The sequence below is a fragment of the Procambarus clarkii genome, chromosome 72, assembly GCF_040958095.1.
Source record: "Procambarus clarkii isolate CNS0578487 chromosome 72, FALCON_Pclarkii_2.0, whole genome shotgun sequence".
NCBI classification, from domain to species: Eukaryota; Metazoa; Arthropoda; class Malacostraca; order Decapoda; family Cambaridae; genus Procambarus; species Procambarus clarkii.
Window position 1 is genome coordinate 8198987 of NC_091221.1, and position 20126 is coordinate 8219112.

Genomic DNA, 20126 nt, shown 5'->3' on the forward strand with positions numbered 1-20126 from the left:
GCCAAAACCCCAAGGTAAGGTGAGACTGTGCACTGACTATCGTAAGTTAAATAATGTGACTGTCAAGGATGCATACCCCATGCCAAGGATAGATGACATTCTTGACGCCATTGGTAATGCCCAGCACTTGTCCCAAGTGGACTTGCTTAAGGGGTATTACCAAGTGTGCTTAACGGAGCGAGCCAAAGAAATATCTGCCTTTATCACTCCTTTTGGACTTTTCAGATATGAACGCCTTCCTTTCGGACTATGTAATGCCCCGGCCACCTTTCAGAGAGCTGTCAATCGTGTCATCCAGGGCTTGGATAACACCTACGCCTATTTGGATGATATCGTCGTAGCATCCAACACCTGGAGCGAACATCTGCTCCAGCTGCGACGACTGTTCGCCAAGCTCCTGACAGCCGGCCTCACCATCAACCTGGGCAAGTCCACCTTCGCGAAAGGTAAAGTGCGTTATCTGGGTCATGTAATTGGGAGTGGCAGCCTAGCTCCGTTAGACTCACACACTCAAGCCATCCAGCATTATCCACAGCCTACCACCAGGAAGCAGCTCCTGCGCTTCCTTGGTCTTGCCTCCTACTACCGTAGGTTTGTGAGAAATTTCAGTACAGTCGCAACGCCTTTAATCATGTTAACCAGTCCCAAGCAACGGTATAATTGGACCATGCAGCAAACCGTTGCTTTCGAACAACTCAAATTCCTCCTCTGTTCTAATCCCATTCTTGCCTCGCCAGATATCACCAAGCCTTTCGTCCTTCATGTCGACGCCAGTGGTACCGGCGTTGGTGGTGTCCTGATGCAGCAACGAGGCGAGGAGGTTCTACCTGTCAGCTACTACAGCTACAAATTGAAACCCCACCAGAGGAACTACAGCACTATTGAAAAGGAGCTACTATCCATCGTCCTGAATCTCCAACACTTCGCTCCATACCTACAAGGTGCCAGGTCTACCACCATCTTCTCAGACCACAACCCTCTCCGCTTCTTACATCAAGCCCAATTCACTAACCAGCGTCTTCTACGATGGGCTTTATATCTACAAGATTTCAACCTGGAGATCCGCTATATCAAGGGTTCTGACAACATCATAGCCGATGCCCTCTCCAGAGTTTATGAAGTAGAAGCAACTCCACCACATGACGACGTACTTCTTCCAGAACCGCAGGCTTCGGGGGAGAGTTGTGACGATAATCTCTTTTAAGAGAGATTGAGCCTGCTCTTCCCTTCAAAGTACGTAACAACAACAGATAATATAGAAGATATATCCAGCAAGTATCTCCAAAACGTTTTGCCCAGAGAGCAAAACGTATCCAGCACACCGGCACACCTGCTCGCCACCGCCACCGTAAACCGGCAAACTGCTTGTCCATTGCCTGCCTGTCGCTGATAAAAAAAAAAAAATAAAATGTTTATTTAGGTAAGGTACATACATACAATAAATTTTTACAAAGATTGGTTGACTTATAGGTAGTGCTAGTACATACAATGCCTAAAGCCACTATTTCGCAAAGCGTTTCGGGCATGATAAACTTAAATGACAAGCTTAATACTAATTGAGCATAATGAGTAGAATGAAAACAAGAAATGAAAACATAGCTGAAAAAGCAGCACAAATACAATTATGTCGACAAACAGCGCTCTTTAAAAAAAACAGACATTGGTTGACAATAGAAGGGTAAGGTAGGTTACAGGGAATTTATTAGGTATAGCTTCGTTTTTATCTTAAACTGGTTGAGAGAGGTACAGTCTTTAACATGGTTGGGAAGGTCATTCCACATTCTGAGCCCCTTGATTTGTAGAGCATTTCTAGTTTGATTAAGTCGTACTCTAGGAATATCAAAACTGTATTTATTTCTGGTGTGGTGCTCATGGGTTCTGTTACAACCTTCTATGAAGCTTTTGAGATCAGGATTGGCATTATAGTTTAGCGTTTTATATATGTATAATACACATGAGAGAATGTGCAGTGACTTAATGTCTAACATATTCAGAGATTTGAGTAGGGGTACCGAGTGATGTCTGGGGCCAGAATTGGATATTGTCCTAATAGCAGCTTTGTGTTGAGTAATTAGAGGACGTAAGTGATTTTGGGTAGTAGAGCCCCAAGCACAAATACCATAGTTGAGATATGGATAGATAAGGGAGTAATAGAGAGTCACCAGGGCAGGGCGTGGTACATAATATCTGATCTTAGAAAGAATGCCCACAGTTTTTGAAACTTTTTTAGATATGTTTAGAATGTGTCCCTGGAAATTCAGCTTGCGGTCAATGAGAATGCCAAGGAATTTGCCATTTAATTTGTTACAAATTTGGGTATTGTTTATTTTGAGATTTATTTGATTAGAGGATTTATTGCCAAACAGAATATAGAAAGTTTTGTCAATGTTAAGGGTGAGTTTGTTGGCAGTTAGCCACAGATGGACTTTATTTAGCTCAGTATTTACTGTGGCATTTAGAGTAAGGGGATCAGGACTGGAGTAAATGAAGGTTGTCATCAGCAAATAGGATTGGTTTGAGGTGTTGGGAGGCATTTGGAAGGTCATTTGGAGTTGAGATATGGATAGATAAGGGAGTAATAGAGAGTCACCAGGGCAGGGCGTGGTACATAATATCTGATCTTAGAAAGAATGCCCACAGTTTTTGAAACTTTTTTTGATATATTTAGAATGTGTCCCTGGAAATTCAGCTTGTGGTCAATGAGAATGCCAAGGAATTTGCCATCTAATTTGTTACAAATTTGGGTATTGTTTATTTTGAGATTTATTTGATTAGAGGATTTATTGCCAAACAGAATATAGAAAGTTTTGTCAATGTTAAGGGTGAGTTTGTTGGCAGTTAGCCAAAAATGGACTTTATTTAGCTCAGTATTTACTGTGGCATTTAGAGCAAGGGGGTCAGGACTGGAGTAAATGAAGGTTGTGTCGTCAGCAAATAGAATTGGTTTGAGGTGTTGGGAGGCATTTGGAAGGTCATTAATGTAGATGGGAAAGAGGAGAGGGCCAAGTATGCTGCCCTGAGGAACACCAATGTTGATGGGTAGGGTGGGAGAAATTGTATTATTCACAGAAACATATTGGAGCCTGTCAGTAAGGTAGGATTGGCTGGTGTCCCGTCGCACCTGCCCTCCACCCTCCGCCACAAGTTGCTGTCTGGGCTGCAGTGGCCCAGAATAGTCGGAATATTCCAGTGCTCCTTGCAGTTGACATCTCTCATTGGTAGACTAAGCCTTGGCTTTCGTGTACTAAGGGAGGTGGCAGCTCGAAGCCAATATTCCAGCATCATTATTATTTATTTTGCTATAACTCACTTGTCTTAACGTAACTTTTCATTTGCCAGTGATTATTCTTATTATTTTGTTTGTTGACTTGTCTTGTATATTTTATGCTTAATTTTATTCATGTCTTGTTTTTCTAACGTAATTAAAATTTCATTGTTAAATTTACTTGTGTTTTGTGTGTCTTCCCATTACCTTACCACAGACGAAAGTTCCAGCTTTTTCTCTTTTTTTTCTTTAATGTGACGAGGCCCTGCTCCTAGCTTTTGAAACAGCCGAACACCAACGCTTTACCGTCACAGATCATATCACCTCTTTTTCTTCTGTCTTCTAGTTTTGGCATGTTTAATGCTTCTAAACTCTCCTCGTAGCTCTTACCCTTCAGTTCTGGGAGCCACTTAGTAGCATGTCTTTGCACCTTTTCCAGTTTGTTGATGTGCTTCTTAAGATATGGGCACCACACAACAGCTGCATATTCTAGCTTTGGCCTAACAAAAGTCATGAACAATTTCTTTAGTATATCGCCATCCATGTATTTAAATGCAATTCTGAAGTTAGAAAGCATAGCATAGGCTCCATGCACAATATTCTTTATGTGGTCCTCAGGTGATAGTTTTCTATCTAGAACCACCCCTAGATCTCTTTCTTTATCAGAATTCTTTAAAGATTTCTCACATAATATATAGGTTGTGTGGGGTCTATGTTCTCCTATTCCACATTCCATAACATGACATTTATTAACATTAAATTCCATTTGCCAAGTGGTGCTCCATCTACTTATTTTGTCCAGGTCTTCTTGAAGGGCATGACAATCGTCTAAATTCCTTATCCTTCCTATTATCTTAGCATCATCAGCAAACATGTCCATATAATTCTGTATACCAACTGGTAGATCATTTATGTACACAATAAACATCACTGGTGCAAGAACTGAATCCTGTGGTACTCCACTTGACATTTCTCCAGTCCGATACATTGCCTCTTGTGTGTGTGTGTGTGCGTGTGTAATTACCTAAGTGTAGTTACAGGATGAGAGCTACGCTCGTGGTGTCCCGTCTACCCAGCATTCTTTGTCATATAACGCTTTGAAACTACTGACTGTGTGTGTGTGTGTGTGTGTGTGGGGGGGGGGGGGAAGGAGAGGGGGGGGAGGAGTTGAAAGGGTACTGAAGCTCCATTGAAGAAAAATTACTTTTTGCTAGTTCTTAGAGTGAAACCAAAATAATTATTAATAATCATATTATAGGGAGTAAAATGGCCATGTGTAGCTTAGAAATCTTGTATTCAATATCCTGTAAGGGACGTCAAGTTTCTCAAGAGTAACACACAGGGAAATAATTAATTACGTAAGTGTAGTTACAGGATGAGAGCTACACTCGTGGTGTCCCGTCTAGCCAACACTGTCATATAACGCTTTGAAACTACTGACTGTTTTGACCTCCATCACCACCTTGCCTAACTTGTTCCAACCGTCTACCATGCTGTTTGTGAAAGTGAATTTTCTTACGTTTCTTTGGCAGCTTTGCTTAGTTTAAATCAGTGATCTCTTGTTCGTGAAATTCCAGGTCTTGGGACTTCTTCCCTATCAATTTTATCTATACCCATTACTATTTTGTATGTAGTGATTATATCGCCTCTGTTTCTTCTGTCTTCTAGTATAGTATTGGCATATCTAATGCCTCTAACCTCTCCTCGTAGCTCTTGTGGGTTAAATATCTGAGGATGTTATGTGTACTGCAGCAATTACAGGCAATAAGTACTGTATATGAAAGTTTGCAGCTGTTTAGGAATGATTAGGTAGTCAATAAACTAGTATGTAAATATTGAACGTGATCCTGGTTGAGTACAGAATAATTAGAAGAGCGACTTTCGGTTTGTATTTTTCTTGAAAGTTTATCCTAAAGAAATATTGGGTTATTTCTTTAGGATCATTCATTCATTGTCAATACTCCATTTTAAAGGATTTTTTCTTATTCTTTGTAGTAATTTCTGTGATTTTAATACAATTCTTGTTCAGTCCTACAGCTTCAGTATTCTCTTGGATACATCACGTTCTAGTGATTTCATTGTACGTAATACATTTTTCTTGCATCATCTTCCAGGGTAACTTTGCAGACCTCGGTAAGTTGCTCATGCAGGGCCCCTTCAGCGTGTGGAACGAGAGCAACAAGGGACTGAGAGAGCTACGGCTCAAACCTGCTCAGAGACACATTTTTCTGTACGAGAAGGTGTTACTCTTCACTAAGCGTGCTGGAAAAGACACAGATCGTGCTACATATCATTTCAAAAATGCTCTTAAGGTACAGTAGTTATTTAGTGTCATTTCAACTGATATTAATAGCCATAAACTTGTGACTTGAATTATTAAAGTTTTAAGGTTATACATTAGTAAATGTATTTTACTGTTTAGAATTCCTTATATGCGCTTCGATTTTTAGACAGCTAATAAGGTTAAATCCAAACTGAGAACAGGGAAGGCCTTTTAATTAAAAATGATACTTTTCATGATTTTTCCCATATATAATAGATGTCGCAAGTTGGGCTAACGGAGAGCGTACGTGGCAATAAAGGGGATGTGAAAACATCCCCTTTATTGAAAAAACTCTGATCTGAAAAAAACTCTTGTTGATGTTGTATGTCAGTTAACCTTGAAACAAATAAAAACAAGACTCAAGGTGGTTCAGGAGGGTGAAGAAATGATAAAGAGAATGGCAATGGTGGACAGTAGTAACACACTTAAGAATTATTCAATAATAAATACAAATTCGTCCTTCACTTATGGTAAAGGAAAGTTACTTGGAAGGATTCAATTTACATGAGATTACGGTTAGGATATAAATATATCTGGCAATACGGTGTTGATGTCAGTGAAAAAGATAAGGAGTGTAAATTATGTAGTATGACGTACGCCCACACCTTAGAACATTATGTATTAGAGTGTCACCTTATTGAAAAATATAGAAATAAGGAAATAAATAGTGTACCACATCAAATTGTTTGGATGTGTGATAATGGTATAATAGACAGTATACTTAGGAGCTACAAGAATTTTGCCCCAAGAATATAACAATTATATGCTGTACTTGCTGTATGCAATGTTAAATGGGATTCTTGTACTGTTATATGTCTATTTGTACTCACTGAATTTGTGCGCCCCTTGAGGGACTTGAAGTAGAGGGGGGTAGAAATAGCCTAAGCTACTCTATCCCTTTGAGATGTATTTATTGCTTATCTCAATAAACATACTTGAACTTGAACTTGAGTATCTACAGTGCCGATGTCAGTGTACTCCCTGATCAAGACTCCACATCCTGCCTTCCCATCCCTAGCTACTGACCCATCACAATATACATGTAGAGTGTTTTCCGTAGGCAGTTTTCTAATTATACAATCATATGTTGCCCTCAGCTCTCCTATTTCATACATTTTTTCTTATGCAAGGGAGTAATTACTACATCTACATTACAATCCTCCCATGGTGGTGTCAATTTTCTCTTGGGCACAGCAATACACTCTGTAATAACATCATACTTTATAACATTATAACATAATTTATTCATATATACTCTCTTCTTCATCATACACTGTTCACTACTTCCCACCTTTTGAACCGAGAGGATTAATTCATTAGCTCCCCCACCTCTCATTAATCTAATGGCAGAGGCTACATTTATCTCTGAAATTCTATCCCCAATACTCTGCAGATTCAACTCCATCCTCATTATCTCAATCATAGCATTTCTTGGGCATCCTAAGATAATTCTCATTGCTTCATTTTGTACCTTCTCCAACTTGCCCATCCTACCTTTACCAAAACAAGAAATGACAGGTGCAGCATAATCAATAAGAGATCTTACAGTACTCAAGTATAACATTCGTAGCACAGGGACTCCCACTCCCTTTCCACAGCATGCCAAAGCCTTCAGAGGTTGTAATCTCTTCCGAGATTGGTCAGCTAATACTAACGGAAGTTCCGAAAATGGTGGCCATGTAAGCTAAAGCATATGATAGGTAACAGATTTTTCACCTTTTTTTTTATAGTTTCAACATTACTTAGAATACGAGAAAAAAGCTATTTGCAAGCTTTCATTAAAAAATTATCGCATTGAGATGTATTTCTTGCTTATCTCAATAAACATACTTGAACTTGAACACACAGGAAGCAGCTCCGTAACAGCTGTCTAACTCCCAAGGTACCTATTTACTGCTAGGTAACAGGGGCATCAGGAATGAAAGAAACTTTTACCCATTTGTTTCTGCCTGGTCTGGGAATTGAACCCGGTGCCACAGAATTACGAGTCCTGCGCGCTGTCCGCTCAGCTACCAGAACTCCCTAGATCTGGCTGTGTGCAAGTCTCCAGGAGCTATTGCTTGGTACTTATCCAGGTCATTTCTTCTATTATTTTTTGCCATTTTCACCTCCTGGTGTTGCTAGCTATACTAACTTTTAATACAGAATGTTCCCATTTTATAACCTAACATCCATTCCACTACCACTTCTTCGGAAGTGATATACAGACAGTATACCACTTATCCAGATAATGAGAACCATCTGTTCAATCTTTCTCCACACATTCTGATCTCTTCCTGAACTTTTACAAGTACCTTTTAGAATTTTTACTAGAGTCTATGCTGCTCTTTTAAGGAATTTTTAACTGTCAGCATGTCTCTGGGGCGATATTCATTAATACCTGAAGTAATCTTTTTAAAACCTTTTGTCCTCTCTTCAACCTTGTTTCTCTTGAATTCGGGTGAGCTAACTTGTGTTGACTCACTTTCTTTTATTCATCTTTTCCTCTGCTCCTCCTCCTCCTCTATTTTCACTAACCTAATGTGGTGGGTCCTTGATGACCTTCCTAATGGTGACCTTTTTTTCTCCCCATCCTATTATCCCTCGTTTCTTTTCTTCCCCCCAACCTCTCTCCCTTCCATCTGCCCTTTGCCAAAATTTGGTTTGCTGGTTTCATCTTTACACTTTCCAGGGATCTGTTCCATAGCACCTTCCTCCTCCATCACTCGAGGCGTATACAGGCCAGAGCTTTTGCTCTGGGTTGTGGTTTTGTGACCAGTGCTCACCAAGGCTACCGCAGTTGTTAGGCAAGTCCCCTCCTTCAGATGCACAGTATGGTGCACAAGTTTGTGGCCTTGCACAAGATCTCCCTCTCTTGGCGCTTTGTTATCGAGCTCCATTCTGACTGACATTCAGTAGTTCATTTTCTGAATCATGGAGGGTGCTTTAATCCTTTCTCCCCTCTGGAGCTGAACTCTAAGTAGCTCAGCTTCTAGATTCTCAGAGTTTTATTTTCAACGATTCATGTAATTACCCAAGTGTGCTTAAAGAATGAAATCTACGCTCGTGGTGTCCGGTCTTCCCAGTACTCTGTCTTATAACGCTTTGAAACAGACTGTTTTGGCCTCCAACTACTCGGTTAACTTATTCCAGCCATCTACCACTCCAGGTACACCATCTCCAGGACCAAAGCTGGTTTCTTTTGCAAACAATATTTTGTTCAAAATCAGTATTTGCCGTGTTAAAAATCTCCAGCTGCAGTCATGGTGTTGAAGGGAAGAAATATATATGCATGGAGCAGGAAATTTAATGAAGACAAGTACAAACAACCTGCACCTGCCATGAGGCACTTGTGAAGATATTGATTGTATAATGTATGCACACCAAATCGTCACATGCAAACACAGTAATTTGCTAATAATTACTCTTGTATGAATCGGGTAAAATAAAAAAAATTGCATAATTATCATTTTTTTTTTTACCATACCTGCCATGCTGCACATTTAGTGTACATACAACAACTTGGTCATTGCATTACATGTTCTTTGTGAATAATTATATTGTATTGTTACATACAATATAACTATCAATGGCAAACTATTTTGTCAAAAAAACTGTAAAATAAATTCATTTTAAGCAAATTTTTAAAATGGAGCTGCATTTCCATTTATGCACCAATGGCAACACCATTGGTCAGAAAAGTATTTTATATTCACTTAATTAATGTTGGTGGTTATGGAAAAAATATGCACCGACTAGTAAAGTAGGCAAGCATCATTTTGATACTCGTACATTACAACACAATGCAAATTAATGAAAAAAAAATAAAATAAAATTGGTCGATAGGGTCCTAGTGGATCAAATGAGTACTGTATGTAATGAAGTGCCAATGAAGCTATCACTGATAGTGTACCATCTAGTAGGTTGCATCAGCTGCATTAAATGATCATTTATGAAACTAATGCAAGCTTATTTGCCCCCCCCTCCCCACCTTGTTTAGGGAGGATGGAAGGGAGGAGGTAGCTTTAAGGTCATCTGGCATCTTCATTTTCTGTGATGGATGTAACAACCCCATGATATGGAGGGAGCGAGGGCGTCTGTCAAGAGCTACCAGGGCTCACCCAGAAATTGACATTTCAATGCATTCAATGTTTGGGAGGAGGCCCAGAAGGTAAAACGGGTCCAGTATTAACCAGGGAGGAGGAGCTCTGCAGGAAAACAAAAATGAGACACCTGGCCGAGTGACACGACCCATAGCCACACATAGGCGCCAGGGTCTGGGAACAAAATACCGGACTGCCAGAGCTCTGGTAGAACAGGTAGTCAGGGAGAAGCATGAAAGAAGAGCCCCAGAAACCCCAGTAATATGGTTGACACCCACATCACCGAGGCATGCTGGACCAACAAAAGTTGCCCCAAGCGAGAATAAGAGATCATCTCCCAGAAAGACTCTGGGCCCCTCATAATGCATCCAAGAAGAATACACAAATACAAAAGAGGCAGGGTCCAGCAATAAGGCACAAGCCATGCAGGAGACATGGAAAGGACGAGTTGCCTTAGGCAGGACCTGAGAAGCAGGAATCTCTGGAAATCTCTTTGGAGTCCTGGCATGCCCCAAGGCATGTGGAAACAAACCCAGGGAGGAAGGTGGATAAGAAGGGTGAGCTGTACCCAAATAATATGAACACAGAGAGGGGGATATGAAAACCCACCCCCTGCAAAGGAGACGGTACAAGGTTCCGATGGAACCTTGAGATGGAACAAGGTAGAGTTGAAAAGGACCCAGGGGTGGGGGTGGGGGTGTCCAAACCCCCTGGGTCCCTACCACCACCAAGCCCCAGATGTGGCAGTCAAAGGCTCTGGGTAGAGCGGCATCCATGTCCACTATCCGAGATAGAAAAGCAGAGTCCAAGGGAACTACTTCCTTCGGCTAGCTGGAAGGAAGGCCTCGAAGTCCCAGTAGGATGAGCAGGCTCAACTACCTCTGATCCGAATCTGAATGGGTATCCCCCTGGAGTTACCCAAGTCACACGTAAAGATAAACCCATCCCAACCAGCAATCCCTCAGATGCCTCCAGTCCCAAAACAGGGTAGAGGATCAGAAGAAGGGCAAGCCCTGCCAGCAGGGAAAGAAAGAGATGGGGCAGATGTTAGACCAAGGTAGACTGACCAAGGTAGAAGTTATAAAACACCTCTATTTCAGAGTCCCTAACCATCAACGGGGCAGGATCACAAGGAAGTTATATGGGAATAACAAATCTCAACAGGACTCAGGGTTGAAGGTGTCACTGACCCAACAGGCAGCACGGTGGAGGCAGAAGGAACGAATGTTACCATGTGGCATAAATGACATACAACACTTAAAACTCACAAACCAAGAGCAAATTTGGAGGAATATCTAACCGACCATTGAACCTGCAGGGGATTTCCGTGGCCTGAAGGAATACACCAAGCAGGACACCAAAGAATTGGGATGTTAATCAGGACCTTTAGTTGAAGGGTATCATCCTATTCTATGTGGGCACAGAATACAAAACTCTTATAGAAAGACAAGGCCAACACAGCTCTGGCCACATGACTGTGAATGCCGACCTCTGTGTGCTATATTGTAGCACACAAATACCCAGTGTACTCTGCCAGCCGACGACCCAAATGAAAACGGGAAAGCCCCAAGACACCTAACACACCATGGGTGAGGGCCACCACAATTTAAGATCTTTGAGTGAGCAACTCCTGAACACTCCAGGGAAGAAAACCCTAGCAGAAGGAGAAGCATCCCCTTATGCATTAGGGGATGCATAAGAAAGATAACTCTGGGAACTTTAAACTCTTGTCTCATGCTACAATGTACAGGGACTTGAGGTTTTCTTGAGGTGATTTCGGGGCTTTAGTGTCCCCGCGGCCCGGTCCTCGACCAGGCCTCCACCCCCATGAAGCAGCCCGTGACAGCTGACTAACACCCAGGTACCTATTTTACTGCTAGTAAACAAGTGGCATAGGGTGAAAGAAACTCTGCCCATTGTTTCTTGCCGGCGCCTGGGATCGAACCCAGGACCACAGGATCACAAGTCCAGCGTGCTGTCCGCTCGGCCGGCCGGCTCTCCCGCTAACAAGGGCAAAAAATCAACACTTAGCTGAATAGCAGAACACTGAAGCAAGAGCAGAAGATGCAACCAGGCACATACTGTACTACATCAGCATAGAACTGAGGGTGGAGACGCTGACTGACCTTGAGCTGCCTCTCCCATTCCCACAAACGAATGATGGGAACTCTTAGGCTGTGGTCTGTGGTCGAGGCTGTGGTCATGTTTGGAGCCAGCAGCATCAGTGTTTTGTCACGTCTACTTTCTGGTTGCCTTTCCCGGCGATGGCATAAATATTACTCCGTGTCCGTCAGGGGGCCAGGTTCTGGTGCTAGTTTCCGTTAGGCCAATAGAACTCTTCAGCTGATGCAACTTAGTAGTTGCTCGCCTAGTTGTGCTTGCTGGGGGGTGGGGGTTTAACTTCAGCTCTTTGGTCCAGCCTCTTGACTGTCAATTTGTGTACAGATTTCTGAGCCTATTGGGCTCTGTCATAGTTACATTTGAAACTGTATGAAGTCTACCTCCAGATGGTACACTATCAGAGTACCTTGGAGGCAGACTTCCTTCAGGGAGTCAAAAGGAGCTCCCACCAGAAAACTAAATCCCACATGGAGTGCATTGGCTCTACCTCAGACACTGTGTTTATTTCATTGATGGTAATTTAAAATGAAAAGGTAATGTACAAGATGCACCCAGGGCAAATATAGCCTCACCATTGTCTAAGCTATGTGGAGTACAAATCATTTTGAACACTAATTTCACTTCTGCATTATAAACTGCTCTATAAATTCAAGCTGCTCAGCCTCTGTGCGTTGAAGTGATTCGTATTGGACACGCAATCTCTCTAACTCTAGTTTCTTTTCTCCAATCAAGGCCTGCAAAGAAAACAATAATAATAATTATAATAATAATAATAATAATAATATTTTATTTAGGAAAAGTACATACTGTACATAGATGCAGTTACAAACATTCTGATTGATTTATAGATAGAGCTAGTACATACAATACCTAAAGTCACTAGTACGCATAGCGTTTTGGGCAAGGCAGTTAAAAAGTTAAAAAGTTTCAGGCATTATGATATTGTACAGAAACAAAATTATATAAACAGATTAAGCCGAAAAAATATTTTGCCAATAATATTTTATCATACTGTATATTATATTCTTGCAATTTCACTGTGTATTTAAGCTATTTCTAATATTCATGACAAGGCAAAGTATTTAATAATTTTGAAAAATATTTAATTCTTAAGAGAATGTTTATTTAATGTTGATCCAAGGGCCAATGTGGTTATAGGCATTTGCCAGTTTGTTATTATTGCCCCATTTTTATAAATAAATAAATAAATGTTTATTTAGGTAAGGTACATACATACAAGAAATTTTTACAAAGATTGGTGGACTTATAGATAGAGCTAGTACATACAATGCCTAAAGCCACTATTACGCAAAGCGTTTCGGGCATGAAAAACTTAAATGACTAAAGCTTAATACTAATTGAGCATAAAGAGTAAAATGAAAACATGAAATGAAAACATAGCTGAAAAAGCAGCACAAATACAATTCTGTCGACAAACAGCGCTCTTTAAAAAAAAACAGACGCAAATACATTTTTATGCAAATGTAAATACTGTATGGTTATAAAACATCTATATGGATGTAATGGAGTTAACCAAGACCCAGGAACAAATTCCGCTATTTTGTACTTGGTTACTTTGCAGTGAGGCCATTAGCGAATCACAATTTGGCATTTCCTACTGTTTGAATACATTCCTTGACTTCTTTGCTGGTATTCCACCTGGTAATGTAGTGGGGATGCAAGACTTAAGTCCTTTGAGCAGAGCTAAGAGCAAGTTTATCTGCAGTATTGGTGTACCTATTACACCGAGTATCGTCTCCAGGCCTACAATATTTTTTGTCAATTATGTATACATAAATAAAGTTATTCGACAGTGTAAACAAAAGAAGCAGCATAAAAACTGTCCAATTACGAAACTAGTATCCTTGCTTCATTACCCAACCCATCCTCATCTTTAGATAGCATTTTCTGTAACTATAAGCACCATCATACATATGTTGACATCATGGACAATTAGGAAGTAGAATTTGGTTCTAAAGAATTTGGACAAACTGGGAAAGGTTTTCTAGTGCTAATAAAACCTAACCATCCAAGGCCTAATATAGTGCATATACTATGTGCTATACTAGGCCTAGGAAAGTTTGGTATACAGCTATATTTATTTCGGGCTCTATAAAGTGTGTGAAGTGTATATTTGCACGTGTGGGAGAAGGCAGGATAGGCCTCACTGCAGTTAATGCAGCAAGCTTGGGGACAAAACTGTCTTAGCAGTTCTGGTAGGCAGTAACTGTCTACCAGGGTCTCCACAAAAGAAAAAAGAGAGAGAAAGGAAAAAAACAAAAAAATCACTAATCCAAATTTCCAACTCCTATTGCATAGGCTTGGAGAAGGGATGTACTATATTCCCTAATGGAGCACCTGGCACTGGCAAGAATTTTGGAAGACAGAAGGATCCGATTATCAAAAGTCATCTTGACTACTTGAGGGGACACATGACAATGACCTTGAGGGGGCAGAGTAAACACTCTGGAGGATTAAATAGCCTTTTTGGGCATTGCGGATGCATTTAATATCCTGATGGCAGTCTTTGAAGCCACCAGTCTCAACATAGTACAGAAGAATGACTGTGCCAATACTGGCATTTAACTAAGTATTTTTGGAGACCCAAACCAGGGTCTCACCAATGCAGGACAAAGTAGCAAGGCGGGGCATCAGGCTCCTGAGAAGGGGCTGTACCAAATGTGCCAATCCAGGAGGGGTTAAAAGTAACAAGTATCCACAGAGTTCACTTGGTGGTTATTATGGATGTGTAAATCATCGGGTTAAAAGTACACAAACATAAATCGAGAAAGACTTGGCTGCCCAGTGCCCCCCCCCCTCTCTTCTACTGGCATTATACTTCAAATTTCCCTTTAATATCCACACTTCATTGTCTTCACCTGGAATATTCTTATTTATACTGAATTATACTTGCCATTGCTCACCAGAATGGTTCTCTAGTTCACTTTCCCTGTCCTACGTTTAATCCTCCCATCATCTAGCCCTCTTCCTACGAGGACGGCTATGTCTCTTGTTCCCCCGCATATGTCTGCTTTTACTGGTCATCCCTTTGATCTCTACTTTATACTTGGATCTCTTCCTTACCTTCCCCCTGACTATAATGTCAAAATTTTTACCCATTTCAATGACCCCTCCCATCTTTAATTCAATGTGCTATATGATCGATATCTACCAGAATTGGATTATGCAGTTTCCCCCCTTATCCCTGGATTTTCCCAAAACCAATTCTCCAAGGTCTATTTTTTCCAAAATGTAGCACTTTGAAGCAAAAATCGCCTATAAGCAAAATTGCTTATAGGTGAGGAATGGGTCAACAAGAGCCTATCACAAGAAGAGAGTCCTGTGTGGAACATATTGGTTTTAGCTCAATAAGTATCTAAGGGGCCTTAACTCAAAGGTTGACAAATATGACAGCAACTTGCACCTACCAGCAACTGTTGCTGCTGAGCCTCTCGCTGCTTGCTCATGCTTTTGATCAAATTTCGTGACCCAATAGCTCTCATTTTTTCCGATTCCACAGCTGCACTCAGAGTGTCGGCAACTTGAATGAAATGGTCAGCTCGTTCGTGAAAGTCACGAATTTCTGAAATTATAAAAAACATTAATCTAAACTTGCCAAGGATATAAAGCAGGCATTCTCAATGGCGGCAATAGTTGAGCTGAAGAACCAGTAGGGAAAAGATATATTAATTATATTAATTATATAAGAAATTTTTTTTCTATAAACATGATTTGTAAATTATAAAACAGAGATTTTCATTTTTAACCTACTTATTCATTCCAAATTCATGTCCTTTTTTTTTAGTTTGCAACATGTTTAAAATGTGTCATTGTGTATACGATGCCCAACATCTGGCAGTTTCTGAACAGCAATTGTGGTAGTTGGTTATGTTTCTTAATTTGTGTGGAGATATTTAAAGGTTTAATGGTAATGATGTTGTGATAATCATTTGAACTTCAAAACCGCACAAAACATTACTTGCTTATTATATTTTCCATATCCCTCCTATCATTAATAATGATGGCTGAAAAAGATATGTAGACAGTATCTGGAAGGGTGAGTGTCATATGGTTTCCATTGAATGTACAGTACACTTGAACCAAAACAACCTTTGTGTCTTATGCATGAGCTAATTTTCATTGTAAAAACCATCAGGACTTTGAATTTAAAAAGAAAACATCTTGATAAAATGGACACACTTATTAATTATTTAAAAAATCAAAGCACATTTCGAACAAACACACGAGGTGAAAATAACCAAGAACTGAGGTTACGTGCAGGTAACAGGACTGACCATCGAAGTCTTAACTCTTACTAAGAAACTGCACACAGCAGTGTCATACAGAATCCTTTGGGGAAAGTATCAACCCAATCAAAATCACATACTGTACTATAGTCCACTTGTGTTTTGATTATTGTAAGGGATTTTTCTATTTAATACAATGTATTTGGTAACCTAGACAACCATTGTCTAACCTATACTGGCCCATAGGGTGCTGCACAAAACCAATTTTGTTAATACTGTAATGTAGTGAAGCTGTGAAGTGACAACTAAATTTTTTTTGGTTGGGGACAGCCAGCCTGTGTATGCATGCATGTTAAGCTAATATCAAGGTCCCCAAAGGTCATGTCACTGACCCTCCCCAGGATGCAACCCAATAGCAGCGGACTAACTTGTGGGAATCTACTAGATGAGCAGAGGCATTATGCGATAGGAAACGTGCCAAACCATTTCTGTCCCACCCGAGATTTGAACCTGGGAGTCCCAACCGCGAGTCGAGAACAAACAACTGTACTGCCCAGACCCTGAATTAAACAGTACAGCACTGAGACCACGATCTTTAGGGATCTATGTTTATAATGTGTTCTTATAAGTCTTGTTTTAGTTATATTGTAACCTATTTTACCTTTAGGTAACTACAATTATTATATACTCATATTTTCCAGAAATAAATACACTGAAATCACAACGTAATACGACTTACTGTCCACAAATTCTTTGCATTCATCTTTAAGTTCTGTTGTTTGGTTTGCAACTTCTGGTTCCAAGACTCTGATCTTATTAAGCTCATCAAAGTAGAGACCAGCCTTTGCCAGCGTTTCGTCTGCCATAACGAATACACTGGAAATTCTATTTTTCAATATAACTGCTGATAACCTTTCAAAGTTAACTGCTGTTCTTCGTTGCCGATTACTGCCGTCGTTCCTTTATTTATCTAATTCTATTTTTAACTGGGCCAAGTCACAGAGGTGAAGTAAAGCAAGCTGAGGGCGACGACGGACCTGGCTCTGACACTCAGGAATGTCGACAGCTTGTTTACAAACACGGTCGCTTATCTCAAGTTGCCTACATTCCACCGCTTTCAAGTTACAAATAAACTAAAATAATTAATAATAGTAATAATATTCCATTCACTCATTTTAATAGTAATAATAAATTGCAATTTGGTTTGCTAGAAGACAGCTTGCTTTCGATTTAGTATTGTTTACCTTTTCAAACCTTTAATTTGTTTTAATCTGTATTTTAAGCAGATGAACTGTTTTTTAAGTTATGCCCGAAACGCTTTGCGTCTAGATGGCTTTATTAAATTTACCCGAGGTCCACTAATACTAGTGGCCTCGACGAGGACAGGAAGCCTGCGTCTTGTCAAAGGCCCCCCCCCCCGGCCATTTGCCCTAATGATCTTTTCCAGTTGTATTTTAAAACCCAGAAGAGTTTTGGCGTTTACGGCTTCGGCGGGTAGGTGGTTCCAAAGGTTTCTATGAGATCTGCCCTGTCATGTTTGGTTTGCAGTGTTGTTAGCATACTCCATCAATTATTAAATTCTTGCACAAGTAATGGTAATGTCTTCTCACAGACATAACAATAAATAAATAAATAAATAAGCATTGATGCAGCGGGCAAATTTGATACAACTTCAATTTATTTTTTTGAGATATATACAAGAATTGTTACATTCTTGTACAGCCACTAGTACGCGTAGCGTTTCGAGCAAGTCCCTGGACCATTCTCAAGTCGACAATCGACTTGAGAATGGTCCAGGACGAACCGAAACGTCATCGTCCCTTCATTTTCTAGTGTGTGGACTGGTCAACATACTTCAGCCACGTTATTGTGACTCATTGCCTGTAACAAGACAACTTCTTTGGACAAGACAATGGAAGCAAGATCTAGTCACAAATTACATGTAGCGAGAAAATTTGAGGCTGCATAATGGGATGGAACTCTTCTCCCTAGAGAGGAGGCCCAGGAGAGAGAGAGCGATCCCGTGGCACGGTCTATTTTTCCCATAGATTCATAACGTTCCTGTGGTCTAATTCTGTATCAGTGTTATTTGGGTATTGTTAAGACACATACCCCAGTATGTCTGTGATACTTGCATCACCATCCGACTCAGTTTAAGTAGTTTGGTATGGTTAAATCATAGTAACATTCGTACTATATTGTCAGGGATAATTTACACGAGCACTTTACTTTGTTAACCTTACCATCTGCATGTGTGAAGCATTTCCCCGCGACACAAAAGTAGCAGTCAAAGTCTTTTATATAAGTCTTTAAGCAGTCTTTATTTCTTAAAAGTTCAACCATTCTCCCTATAGTGTCATTCGAGGGATGCGAAATTAGTCTAGGTAGGTAAGTCTTTCACTTGCTTAGCATTCACTTAGAAGCATTCATTAATTTTAACATACTGTATTAAAAATTGGTTTGTTCTCATATACAAGTTAATATTATACATACAAATTTTATATATAGTTTGGCGTAGGTTAGGTTAGGTGTTTAGGTTCTGTTGGCGATTATTTGTATTTGTAGTACGAAGGTGAAGCATTTACAGCGTTGTGGTTCGAACATAAGTCGTCAGTGAAGCACTTGTTCCGGATATGTTCGAACGTCAGCAGTTGTGAGTCGTGTGTAAACCGCTTTTCATTCATAAACAGGGGGTTTGGCGGGTGCATGGAATCACTTTTGGATCTTTGTTTGGAGGACGGGCTGTTTATAGAACTGTGGTTCGAACAGAGGACGTGAGCGAAGCACTTGTTCCGGAAGTGTTCGGACGTCATCAGTTGTGAGTCGTGTGTAACACTTTTTTCCATTCATAAACCTGAATAAATATTGATTTGATTTGAAACAGCGGGTTTGGCGACTGGATTAACGAACTTGGATCTTTGAATGCGAGGACGTGCTGACTCACTTGTTTTATGACGCTCTTATAAGCTTTCCGTTTACGACCATTTTGCTTTGGTTCCAGGTCAGCCATCTTTATTTTCAGTCGGAGATTATTAAAGATTAAATAATTAAATAAAGATTAAATAGATTAAATGGTAGTAGTCTCGCGCTTATGTGTTAAGAAGGAAATATTTTATGGAGACAGCTGCTCGATCGAGACGAAGGGGAACAGGAGAAAGCGCCAAGCCATTACGACTATAAACCACTGGGAAAGGGTCAGGATAAGGATTTGGGATGGGACGGGGGATAAGGAATAGTACCCAACCACTTGGACGGTCGGGGGATTGAACGCCGACCTGCATGAAGCGAGACCGTCGTTCTACCGTCCATCCGAGACGAGTGGGCCCCGCATAAATACCGTTAAAGGGATACCCTGTCGTAGCTCAGTCGATTAAGGCAGTGTCTGGGATGCTCCCGGACGCAGGTTCGAATCCTGGTCACGGCCCTTGTGGATTTGTTTACCGTTGAAGGGAGACTGAAAACTGCGTAATTGGTAATTACCTGAAGTCGTGTATAACTGCCAGCGTCGTAACCATCTCTACCTTCCTTGTAGACAAAAATGAGAACGGACGAGGATACTGAAGCCCAGGGGCCAGATTCAAGAAAGCAGTTACAAACGTGTACATCTTTCCTCAATCTTTGACGGCTTTGGTTACATTTATTAAACAGTTTACAAGTATGAAAACTTGCCAATCAACTGTTGTTATTGTTATAAACAGCCTCCTGGTGCTTCGGAGCTCATTAACTGTTTAATAATTGCAAACAAAGCCGACAAAGATTGAGAAAAGATGTACAGGTTCGTAAGTGCTGGCGTAAGTGCTTTCGTGAATCTGGCCCCAGGTTTGTAGTGACTATCCTCACGTTACCTCCTGGCACTGTATAGTAAGTAACGGACCGCCATGTGTCCAGTGGAGAGAGAGCCAACAGACTAACGGTGACCGCCGTGAAACATTGACTGATGTGGCCAGTCAGTTAGGGGTCGCGAAGGAATGCCCTCGTTAAAACCCAAGTCCAGCACTCTACTGTAGAACGCCATACCTCTCTATCCTCATTTTCAACAGCATGTCAATATTTGTATATATTCATCAGATGCTATTCCTCCCTCGCAA

At 40.6% G+C, this 20126-nt stretch overlaps 1 protein-coding gene across 2 annotated transcripts; it reads right to left on the reverse strand.

Moving 5' to 3' along the window:
- Positions 1 to 4502: 4502 nt before the first annotated feature.
- Positions 4503 to 17113, reverse strand: IFT20 (intraflagellar transport 20). Of its 2 annotated transcripts, XM_069312460.1 has the most exons (4): positions 16778 to 17113; positions 15220 to 15374; positions 12364 to 12525; positions 4503 to 5527 (listed from the first exon to the last, which is right to left on the reverse strand). In XM_069312460.1, the coding sequence occupies exons 1-3, from the start codon at positions 16902 to 16904 to the stop codon at positions 12409 to 12411; spliced, it is 399 nt and encodes a 132-aa protein (XP_069168561.1). In that variant the 5' UTR covers positions 16905 to 17113; the 3' UTR covers positions 4503 to 5527; positions 12364 to 12408. The 2 variants fall into 2 exon arrangements, with proteins under 2 accessions (XP_069168561.1, XP_045623454.1); XM_045767498.2 differs by lacking the exon at positions 4503 to 5527 and having other exon boundaries at positions 8861 to 12525.
- Between the last annotated feature and the right edge of the window lie 3013 nt (positions 17114 to 20126).

Bases quoted from the DNA above. Each gene is read 5' to 3' on its own strand.
- IFT20 (XM_069312460.1), bottom strand. From the start codon at position 16,904: ATGGCAGACGAAACGCTGGCAAAGGCTGGTCTCTACTTTGATGAGCTT. The intron at 15,375-16,777 runs GTAAGTCGTATT...TTATAATTTCAG, and splicing joins ATGCAAAGAATTTGTGGACA to AAATTCGTGACTTTCACGAA. The intron at 12,526-15,219 runs GTAGGTGCAAGT...TTTTCTTTGCAG, and splicing joins CTCAGCAGCAACAGTTGCTG to GCCTTGATTGGAGAAAAGAA.